The 12,206-nt window shown below is 39.6% G+C and overlaps 1 protein-coding gene across 3 annotated transcripts in view; it reads right to left on the bottom strand.

Moving 5' to 3' along the window:
• RBL2 (RB transcriptional corepressor like 2) overlaps positions 1-12,206 on the bottom strand; it is a 53,645-nt gene that overhangs the window by 1,699 nt on the left and 39,740 nt on the right. For all 3 annotated transcript variants that reach the window (XM_056135822.1, XM_056135823.1, XM_056135824.1), the window contains exons 18-21: positions 10,985-11,056; positions 10,341-10,446; positions 9,567-9,772; positions 8,531-8,695 (exon numbers count right to left, since the gene is read on the bottom strand). In XM_056135822.1, the coding sequence (XP_055991797.1) occupies positions 8,531-8,695; positions 9,567-9,772; positions 10,341-10,446; positions 10,985-11,056 (549 nt within the window). The remainder of the gene's footprint in view (positions 1-8,530; positions 8,696-9,566; positions 9,773-10,340; positions 10,447-10,984; positions 11,057-12,206) is intronic.

Below are 12,206 nucleotides of genomic sequence, written 5' to 3'. Positions count from 1 at the left end.
GGTACGGCGTATTTGCCTTGCACATGGCCAACCCAGGTTCAATCCCCAGCATCCCATAAGGTTCCCTGAACATGCCAGGAGTTATTCCTGAGTGCATGAGCCAAGAAGGTGTGAACCCTCCCCCCTCACACACACACAAAAAAAAAAAGCAGGAAAAAAAAAAGAATTTGAACATCCTTACAGTGGAAAGAACTAAGTTTTATATCCTTCTGGTTTTACCTCTTTACTGACTGTACTATCTGGGATGAAGACAGATTTACTCCAATTCTTTAATAAACTCCAGAACAATTTTTTTTAACAACCCTAGGGATAAAACCCAGGATTTTACATGCAAGGCAAATGCTCTACTACGGAGCTACATCCAGGGTCCAGAGAGGATTTTATTTTTGAATCTCCCAAGCAGTGCCGAGGGTCCCAGGACCCATTGCTGGCAATACTTGGCCTGGCTATGCAGGCCTAAATGTGCAGTGCTCAGGCCCTTGATACAGTGATGCTTGGGCTGGATGGTGCTCAGGGGTCATGGGGTGGTGGGTATTAGATGTGGGGCCTCTGTACAAAAAGCAGGTATTCTAGTCCCTTGGGCTGTCTCTGGTTCCCAGAGGTGATTCTGATGCATACTTGCCTACAATTTGAGTTTACAAATTAGATTAAAAGGGGAAAAAAGTTACAAAACTGATTTTCAACCAGTGGTCTGCAGGCCAGTGGTTGAGCATCACATGGTTATGCTTTATTTAGTGACTTTGTACACTGCTTTTTCTCTTTAAGAAAAATCATTACTTCATAAATAGCATTATGCCCTTTTCTCCATTTATTACTCAATTCTTAAGAACCATTAATGGAAATTTCATGAGAAATTATCCTGAATTCCCTGAGACATGCATTGTAGGTAACTTATTCGTATGATTTAGAATAGCAATGTAGCACTGTTCTCCCATTGTTTGATTTGCTCGAGCGGACACCAGTAACATCTCCGTTGTGAGACTTCTTGTTACTGTTTTTGGCACATCAAATACGCCACAGGGAGCTTGCCAGGCTCTGCTGGGCGGGCGAAATATTCTCAGAAGCTTGCCGGGCTCTCTGAGAGGGATGGAGGAATTGAACCAGGGTTGGTCGCATGCAAGGCAAATGCCCAACCCGCTATGCTATCACTCCAGCCCATGATTTAGAATATGAATAGAAACAGGGTTAGGGAGACAATATAGCAATAAGGCACTCTGCATGCACCTGGCCTGGGTCCAATCCTCAGCACCCCACATGACCCTCCAAGCCCCGTGAGGTTTGATCCTTGAGTGCAGCCAATGTGCCCCCAAATTCAAAGACAAAATATATTAGTAGTTATATATTGTCCTTGGGAGACCTGACAATATAGGCAAATTATTTCCTGTGTTCTGTATTCATTTGAGGAATCCTGATTGAAAAACATTGTGAGAATTCCTCTCTTTTTGGCCCACATCCAAATTTCTAGGTCAGCTATCACACTGTTTTCTGGTTTAAAAAATATGTTTGCCTTACATGGACAAGGCCCCATATTTGATCCCTGTTAACCAAAAACAAATTTTTTATGTTCTGCTTTATTGTTCATATTTCCTAAAGGAAAGCATACTAAACATATATATTTAAATGCCTTTAAGATAAAAATTTCACACACAGGAAATTAGAAAAGCAATGAATCGTGACCATTATCCTACCTCAACAAATTTAGCCAGTTTGATTTGATCTCTAATCTTTTTCATTTATCATGCTCCAATTATTTTAAAGCAAGTCTTACACATTTTATTCACAATATTCACATTTTTAGAAGAATTTTCTAATGGTTTTTGGGGGATTATATGTAGTGCTGGGGGGTGGGGGCAGGGGCTCCAGGCAATTCTCAGCTAAGTGGTCCAGTGGGTGTGGTGTTGCTGGAGCTCTGGGAATGGGAGTGGCCCGGGCTACCCTGGGGCCTTCAGGGCAGTGCCTGCTGATGTGTGGGCACTGGGAGAGTGGGTTGGGGGTCAAACTGGTATAAACACGTAAGGCAAGTCCCGTTTAATAATATAGTTTTAAATAAAATCAACTTTTTCTTGTTTTACGGGTTTTTTGTTTGTTTGGGCCACACCATGCGATGCTCAGGGGTTACTCCTGGTTGGGTCTGCACTCAGGAATTACTCCTGGGAGTGCTTAGGGGTCCATATGGGAACCCAGGTTGGCTGCATGCAAGGCAAATGCCACTATCACTGTGCCCCCCACCCAAATCAGTTTTGTTATCAGCACATGTACTTTTAAGAGTATGTTTCTTTGACCCTTTCTTTCCTACACCTGCCATCTTTAGTCTTTCACATGAATATTTTTTAAATTGTTAATCATATATTATTTGTATATTTCATGTACTATATGATATACAAGTTATGTAAGTATAGACCTTGCTATACAAAAGCACATTTAGCATATTAATACATTACACATTGGTGCTGTGCATATATAATTTATATACTATACACAATAGCTTAAACACATTGTTCTTTTATTTTGGGTGCTCAGGGAACCATTCCCCTGGAATCAAACCCAGGGCTCTTATGTGCACTCCCGCCCTCTGGAAATCACTAACTTTTATCCTTACCTAGTCCCCAGGAAGTCACTGTTGTTCTGAACAATTCTGGCAGCTGTGTATCCTGTTCTGTTCTGGAATGAGCTCATTATATTAAAAAAATCAAAATTGTGTATTTTAAGGACATTTCTCAACTGCAGGCCATGGAGGCAGTACCTTAGGGTAGTCCCAGGGCACCACAGCGTAAGACTGGGGTGCAAACTGGTAGGTCAGTGGGGGAAAGGTCAGAGGGGACCATGTTCAAAGGAAGTCGAGAAACACTGTTCTAGGCAGTTCTTCATAACTTACTCAACAAGCTGTAACAATCCACTGAAACTTCAGTGACTAGTGTTATCTGACTTGATCTTGTGTGGTATCAGATCATTCTTTTGATAGTATAAATATTAGGATGGTTGATTCAAGGACCCAACGTGCTTTCTGTTTGTAATATTCTTCCCTGACCTTTAGTCACTAAAATCATCTATTTTATCATGATGACAAATATTTCCTCCAAACAACAGCCTAATATTACCCATCATCAATTACTGGGAAACTCACAATTCTGTGAATTCTTTAAAAACTTCCCATGAAATAATGTAGAGGCAGGACTAAATGCTACTGAACACTTAATGATTTTTGTATAAAAAGTTTTTTTATGTAAGGTAAATCCAGCCTGATTTATTTAAAAATTACTTCCATGTAACTAACAAAAGGACACTGTAAAAATTTGTTCATTCCCAAAAATTCCTTCATTGATAATTAACCCAGTCCAACCAACCACTGATGTTTCCTATCATATTTGCCTTTTTTTTTCCCTTTATTGTATTTTATTTTTTTTTAAAGTTGTAGATTTACAATTTTTTGTGCTTTGGTTTCAATTATACAATGATCAGATACCCATCCCTCCACCAGTGCCCATTTTCCACCACCATGGATAATATCCCTCCCACCCCCATCCCCCCATCCCCCCTGTCTCTGTGGCAGGGCAATCCCCTGTGTTCTCTCTCTCCTTTTGGGTGTTGTGGTCTGCAAAAGAGGCATTGAGTGGCAAACATGTTCAGTCCATAGTCTACTTTCGACATGCATCTCCCCTCCTGGGAGGATCCTCCAAACATCCTTTATTTGGTGCTCCCTTCTCTATCTGAACTGCCCTTTCCTCTAGGATACCCGGCTGGCCTCTAAGTTATGGAGTAATCCTCCTGGTGCTGATCTCAGCTATTCTTGGGTATTAATCTCATACTTTGTTACTTTATATCCCCCAGATGAATGCAATCTTTCTGTGTCTATCCCTCTCTTTCTGACTCATTTCGCTTAGCATGATACTTTCCATATTGTACCACTTGTATGTAAATTTCATGACTTCATCTTTTCTAAGAGCTACATAGTACTCCATTGTGTAGATGTACCAAAGTTTCTTTAACCAGTCATCTGTTCTTGGGCACTCAGGTTTCTTCCAGTTTCTGGCTATTGTAAAGAGTGCTGCAATGAACAAACAAGTGCAGATGTCACTTCGACTATACATTTTTGCCTCTCTGGGATCATATTTGCCTTTTCCAGAATATCACAGAAATGGAATATGAGTCACCATTGTATCAAGTACTTTTCACTAACATTTGACATTAGTCTATCGAGTCTATCAGTAGTTTATTCCTTTTTATTGCCTAATAGGACAGAGTCTGGGTATAAGGCCAGACAATGTTTATCCATTTGTTGTATATATTAACTGGCTGTAGGACACTGGACTGTTTTCTACTTTTTGGCAATTAGGAATACCAACATGTATATGAATGTTTATAGTGACTTAATGCCTAACTACCATGTTAATTAGGAGTTAGATTAGTGGTAATATGGTAAGGATATGTTTACCTTTTTCTTGAAGTAACTATGAGTTACAGTGTTTTTTGGGTATATTTAATTTGTTAAGAAACAGCCAAGATGTTTTCCAAATAGAATGGCTATGCTCTATCATTTTGCATTCTTCCCAGCAACTTACATTACCATCAGAACCTGTTAGTGTTACTTTTAAGATTTTAGCCATGCTAACAGACTTAAGAGGAAAGTTTAGGGGCTGGGGTGATAGCACAGCGGGTAGGGTGTTTGCCTTGCTTGCAGCCAACCCGGGTTTGATTCCCAGCATCCCGTATGGTCCGCCGAGCACTGCCAAGGAGTAATTCCTGAGTACAGAGCCAGGAGTAACCCCTGTGCATTGCTAGGTGTGACCCAAAAAGAAAAAAAAAGAGGGAAGTATATTCAAATCTTTTGCCCACTTTTAAATGTGTATTTCTAATAATTTTTGATAATCTTTTAGTGTAGCTACAATCTTTTATCAGGTGAGTTCTATAAAAGTTTCTCCTAGTCTGGCTTTCCCCTCCCCCTTTTTCTCTACAGTGTTTTGAGCAGAAATTCTTGATTATGATAAAATACAATTTATTAATCTTTTATGCACTGTGCTTTTGCTGTTATATTTTTAAAAATCTCACACCACCCAAGTTCATAAAGATTTTCTATGTTTTCACTTAGAATTTTAGGTTTCGGGGAGGGCAGTGAGACAGTACAAAAGATAACTAGTTTTATATACAGATGTTCAATTTTTTAGTACCACGTGTTGTAAAGTCTAATCACTGTCCACTAAACTTATATTTTCCTTGAAAATCACTTTACTGTATTAGATATGTGGTTACTTATACTTTCTATTCTTTTTTTCATTGACATATACCTATTTCATCAACACTAAACTCTATTGATTACTGTAGCTCACAGTAATCTTGAAATTGGTTTACAATAATCTACAATAAGCTTGAAATTAGTGATTCCTCCCACTTTTTCAAAATTATTTTCACTATTCTAGTTCTTAGCTATTTTATGTAAATGTGGGCTATACAAACTATTGTGCTGGAATTTTGAACAGAATTCGGTTGAATTTATCAAGTGGAAAAAACTAACATCCTGATACTTTACAACACACAAATATGCTATTTCCATTTTCCCTTTTGTTTTTTCAGGGGCAGGGGGGGCACATCCAACTGTGCTCAAGAGATTACTTCTGACAGCACTCGGGACCATATGCCATGCCAGGGATTGGACTGGGGACAGTCACAGACAAGGCAAGCGCCTGCACCCCAGTATGGTCTCTTCAGCTCCTCTCCTTTTTAAATTTTTGGGCTTTTTGCGTCATGCCGAGTCATGCTCAGGAGTTACTCCTGGCCTTGCACTTAGGAATCACTCCTGGTGGTACTTGGGGAACCATATGGGATGCTGGGGATTGAACCCGAGTTGGTTGTGTGCAAGGCAAATGCTCTACCTGCTGTACTACCACTCAAGCTCCAATTTTCTCAGTCTTTGATTTTTTTTCACCAAGGTTATGTCGTAGTTTCCAGGTTAAGAGTTTTGTACAACTTTTTTTATATTTATTTCTAACTCTTTAAATTCTAATGCTATTAATGTTTCTAAATTTATCTTTCTATTACCAATATAGAGAAATATACTTGATTATTTATTAAGTGTATAATCTTACAAATCTTAATGATTCTGGTAGAATTTACCAGTGCAGTCATCTACAGTTTTAAGAAGTTTTTAAGCCACAAACTCAATTTCTTTGATTCAGAACTATGGATAGTACTAGGCTTTGACAACTTACATCTGTAAAAGAATTTGTTCTATTTTATTTGCATTTGTTCCAGGAAGTTTATTTTTATCCCTCATGGTTTTATTAATGTCCGCAGGTCTTAAACTGTTATCTCTGGTTCTGATACTGGTGCTACATTTTTCCCTGACTTGTTTTGGGCCACATCTGGCTATGCTCAGGGCTTTACTCCTGGCTGTGTGATCAGGGACCACTACTGGAGTTGCCTGGGGGATCATATTCCCTGCTAGGGATCAAATTCAAGTGGGTCAACTGCAAGCCAAGTGCCTAAACCTCTGTTCTGTCACCCTTTTTAAACCCTCAATATCCGCTAGAGCTTAATTATTTTAATTTTGGGCCACTCGTGCATGGCTCTGACTCCTATCAGTCCTCTGGGGGTCATGTGTTGCCAAGGACTGAACCAGGGATCAGCCACATGCAAGGCAGTTGCTACCTCAGTACTACCTTTCCAGCCCTTAATTATTTTAATTTTCTCTAATTTGCCTTCAATCAATTTTCATTCAATCCAGCTCTTTTTCTAGTTTCTTAGGCTTGCTAACTTTAGGTCATAATTTGATACCTTTTATAAGATAAATATTTGTTGTAATAAATTTCCCTGTTACAGTGTTACATTGCATCACACAAATTTTTATTTATTTGAGTTTTGGGTGACACCCAGTGGTGCTCAGAGATTCCCCTAGCAGTGCTCAAAAGACTTATGTGGTGCTGGGAATCAACCTTTAGCTGGGGGCTGGAGAGTCAGTACAGCGGGCAGTGTATGGCCAAGCTGGTTCAATCCCCCCAAGCCCTCCAGGTCCTCCAGGCTCATCAGGAGTAAGCCCTGTACACTTCTAAGCTATAGTCCCCAAACAAACAAAATTCTGTAGTTGGCCACAAGCAAGTGTCTTAACTCCCGTACTATTTCTCTAGCCCCATGATACCAGGAAATTTTAACTCTGACTACTTTAAGTATACTTTCTTACTATCATCAGCAAAGAGATATTACAAAAATTTAATGGTAACTCTCAACGCTGAAGTCTACATTAAAGTTTTCCACTTGTTTCCCATTATAGCTATGTTTTTCTATGCAGGTCTTATTAAAGATCATATATTGCACTCATTTAGAACTCTTTAGAACAAATATTCTTCTCCCCTCTACTATTTCATGATACTATACCATTCTGTTTAGAATTCAAACCTTTTGTTATATATGTGTATTTCTTTCAAGTCTGTCTAGAATTAAGACCTTTTGTTATATATGTATATTTCTTTTAAGTAATCTGTATACATAGAAATCTTTATAAACATAAATACACACAGACCTTTAAGATCCAGTGACACTTCTTTTTCTTTGGGGGTGAGGGAAGGGCCATTCTTAGGAATATTTGACCAAGCTGTCAGGGCCTGAAGGTTGATCCTTAGGCCCAGTGATAGAGCCTAGCTTTGGTCAGGTGAACTAGAGGGTCATGCCATGCTGACAGTCAAACTCAAGGGCTACACTGTAGCCCTTCGAGCTATCTCCCCAACATCACCAGCGGCATCTGACACAGTGTAAGATTACCAGTTACCTAGCCTGCTGCCTCATGTACATTTCTTTCTTTCCCCTAAAGGCTTCTTCCTGTATGCCCTTCTGGGTATCCAACAACTTGCTAACTTTTCATGGATTAAGGGCCTAACTCAAGTTTCCCTCCCCATTCCAGAATGAAGAAGATACTACCACACAAATCTGTGTGCTAATATGATAATCTCACTGCTCTATACCAAATGTCTAACCAACCCCAACCCCGCTTAGCCTAGAGTCAAGAGGCTAGAGACTCTGCTTGCCCTAGACACAGACACTCAGTAATCAATTTAGAGATCCAATTTTTTTCCCTAGTGAATTCAAATATTTAACAATATGATAAAAACAAAGTATAGATTTTTGCAGCAGATTTTTCAAGATGTGGGGGGCTGAAGCCATAGTATATCATGTAGAGCACTAGCCTTGCATGCAGCCAACCGAGGTCCGATCCCTATCCCTGGCATCCCGTGTGGTCTCCTGAGCGCTGCCAGGAGTGATTCCTGAGTGTAGAGCAAGGAGTAACCCCTGAACACTGCTGGGTGTCCCCCCACTCCCCGCAAAAGAAAAGTATTCAAAATACATTTGTAGGAACAGAGAAAATAAATCTTACATATTTCTAAGCCTAAATTTCTCTGTAGCCCAAAACAAGAATTTCTTGCTCTATTGGGATTTATGTATCAATTTTTCCTGGCAGTTCCCATCACTCTTATACATCTTGAGGGTTTCCCATCAACCCTAGCATTTTGAGGCTAGTAAAATCCAAGAACTATGTCAAGCTCACCTTCGAAGGACTGTTGCTGAAGTAGTAGAAAATCTTTTCTCGAGGAGAAAGCATCGTTTCATTTTTATGTGGAGAAACATACACTGGATGATTCTGAGACAATTGTATTCGACGAGGAGAACCCGTTCTTATAAACGGATAGGGAGATAGTGGAGGAGTATCCATCTGTTATTAAAAAAAAATTATAAAAGGGTAAACAAAATGTGTAACTATGCATTCTCTTTATTTATGTATTTATTTTGGTTTGGTGGACCACATCTGGCGGTGCTCAGGACTTACTCCTGGCTCTGCATCCAGGGATCCTTCCTGGCACAGCTTGGGGAACAATTGGGATGCCAGAAATTGAACCTGCGTCAGCCACATGCAAGACAAGCACCCTACCTGCTGTATTACCACTCTGTACCCCCAGGCATTCTTTTTAAAGTGATTATTTTAACTTAAAAGTTCAAAAGTAGAGGGTCAGAGGTAGACCTTAGCAGCAGAGTACTTATAAAGTGAGACTCTAGGTTCCATCCCTGGCATCACCAGCACTGTAGCTCTGTGGCACTGTCCTCCCATTGTTCATCGATTTACTCGAGCAGGCACCAGTAACATCTCACAACAAATTGTGAGACTTGTTACTGTTTTTGGCATATCCAATATGTCATGGGTAGCTTGCCAGGCTTTGCCGTGCAGGCGAGATACTCTCGGTAGCTTGCTGGGCTCTCTGAGAGGGGCGGAGGAATCGAACCCAGGTCGACTGTGTACACGGCAAACACCCTATCCACTGTGCTATCGCTCCAGCCCGGCATTACCCATTACCAGATCAAAACAAATTAAAAGGCATACAAGTAGATAATACTTAAGTGTTTGAACGAATTGTTTTTTTAAAAAAATTTCTTTTGGGTAATAAAAATTTTAAAAAAAAATTCTTTTGGGGGTGGTAGGGTGGGGACAGGGAGTGGGGTGGGTAGTTGAACCAGAAGTAATCCCTGGATACCACTGGGTTTGGCTTAAAAAAAAAAAAAGAGCATGAAATAATCCCTGCCATACTTACTCCATTTGCCTGTGAGTACTTCAAGGCAAATGCCTGAACCTGCTTTAAGTAGATGCTGTTGTAAAACTGAATGAGGTCTCCCCTCTCCTCCTCTTCCATGTCACTATTAGCACCTGTGAGGTGAGTAGGTGTGGGAGGGGCACTGCCAGGCTGTGGAACAGGCAAGGTGCTGCTTGACCTCATGACAGGACTGGAGTCTCTACTGGCTGCAACCCAGAGAACAAAGAGTGTTAAACACAAAGGGAATGCAGACAGTTTGAAAATTCAGTAGGAAGAGCTACCTAATTAGTGTCAGCAGGTGGGCACTTCATATGAAGGAGCAAAGCAGAGATAAGATTCATTTTAGCACACACAGTAAATATAATCAAGGGCTTGGAAAGTAGATTTCATCGTTAAACTATACCAAGTATTCTAGAACCTGAACCCTGCGCTAACTGGGGGAAACTTAACAATCAGGGGTAGTATTTCAATAGCTTAGTTTCAGTTCACCTGTTAGAGTTTTCTGGAACTAGAGTCAAACAAATTTCTGCCTGAAACCATCTTTAACTGCCCTGGAAATAAAATGGAGGGCATAGCATTCTGCGAGCCTATGAGATGAAGGACAGCTTTGCTACTAAATTGAGAATCTGGTTTATTGTTTCAACAAACCCTTTGTCAATAAAGCATTTTTATAGTTTGTATATAGTAACTTCATTAGAAATCCTTAATCTTCTCGTTCATAAAAATAAGAGAAGCTCCTGATTTTGTGTAAGAGTCCATAAAAATCCCACTTACTTCTAGCTTTGTTTAGTTCTGTTGGAGAATTCTCGTGGCTTCCACTATCATTGCTGCCAGAATTTCTTCTTTTCCTTTTCCCTCTTATCAAAACACTTCTATAAACCTTCACAGAGACAATAAGGCACAAACTAGTATTGAGCATATAGTAGCCTATAAAACTGTCACATGTTACTTAATTCTCACGATAACCACATGGAGTGATAGTTGTCAAGACATATAGCCAGGTCATATTGCTATTATGTCAGGGACTGTTTGGTTGGAATAATAGTCAACCATAAATCAAGTCAGAAATGGACAAGAGTATTTCATAGATACCTCTTTGACATAGATAATTATGAATTTCTTATTTCATGTTACCTTTGTAAGTATACAGTAATATTTCCTAAATCAGACTGAAAGGTAATATAAAAATCAAATAACTTTCTAATTTATATCTAATTGATTATCTGAACTATGAACAGATCCTTTTGTTACCTTTTGGGAAAAAATAAGATAAACATGAAACAATGTTTTGGAAGTTTAAAGACTTTTCTTGTTTATTATGTTGAAGAAAAGTCCACAGAATCACTGTGGTTGTTTTTACAATCATCAAAAACTGTTAAGTTTTAATTTCAGCTCTGAGACAGAATATGGTTGGTTACCTGGCTACGGGCCTGGGGTTGAGTCCTGTAACAACGCATAATATTATGGAAGGATTTGTCTTCTTTTGTCACCTGACAAAAAAATAAAGAGAGGAACTAACTTCTGGCAAGATAATATGAGAAACTCCAATGAAACCAGCTGCTTAGTAAAACCAGCAAAAATAGTATTTTTAAAGGCAGACATCTTAAGTCCCTGGAAACAGTCCTTAGCTCATACAGTTAACAAATAATTACTATTCAAGAGAAGTAATTAGTGGCAAGGAATCGGCGGTATTTGAACCAACACCTGGAAACAAAAGCACAATAACAATAAAAATTCACTGGCGGTGCAAAATAGATCTTAACTAGCAAAGAAAAAAAGGAGTCATCATACTTAGAGATTATGAAAGCTGAAAAAAAAAAAAGAAAAATTAACCGTTCAGAGAACACTAATAAAGTACATATAATATATACCAGAAAGAAAAAGAAGAATATTGTTAAATAAAGGTAGATTCTCAATTGTACTTTTTTGTATTTTTTTTTGGTGGGGGTGGGGAAGGGGAAGGGGACTGGAGTTTTGAGCTACACCTGGCAATATTCGGAGGCTCTTCCTGGATCTGTTCTTAGGAGGGACCCCTAGTAGTGTTCAGTGCCACCCATATGGGGTGCCAGGGATCCAACAAGGCAAGCACCTTAACCCCCACTATCTCTGCAGCCCTCTGGTGGTGAGGGGAGGAGTTCGGAGAGTGGGCTACTCACGAGTGTACATCACTCTCAACAGAGCTCACGGCCAGCCACATTCAGCAGTGCTCAGGATGTCAAACCCAGGGCCTCACACATATAAGCCACATCCTCGACCCCCAAATTTTAAAGCATTTTAATCTACACATCCAGGAAGCTCAATGAATGCCAAAAAAATGAAAAAAAAATCTTCAATTAGGGTGGAGAGCTTTTACAAAATCCCTAACAATTAAAGAGGTGATCTCAGCCAATCACAAGTTTGGATGTAGTCCTTCTGAGTTTGACTGGAGTTCTCGTGGAACTGCTCCTCCAACTTCACAAGCCCTGTGAAGTAAAACTGTCAAAACTCCCCCCCCCCCTTATTTGTCATTTTGAAATAAAACAAAAATTTCAGCCTGTAAGCAAAAAAAGAATATTAAAATGTATCAAGAGCAAAGCTTTCACTAACCAGGAATCCTAATAAAATGGTAGCAGACTTCTCAGAACATATAATGGGAGAGGA

Source organism: Sorex fumeus, unplaced genomic scaffold (genome assembly GCF_029834395.1).
Source record: "Sorex fumeus unplaced genomic scaffold, SorFum_2.1 ptg000122l, whole genome shotgun sequence".
Taxonomy (NCBI): domain Eukaryota; kingdom Metazoa; phylum Chordata; class Mammalia; order Eulipotyphla; family Soricidae; genus Sorex; species Sorex fumeus.
Note: the sequence above shows the minus strand (reverse complement) of the source record. Positions and strands in the feature narration are given on the sequence as shown.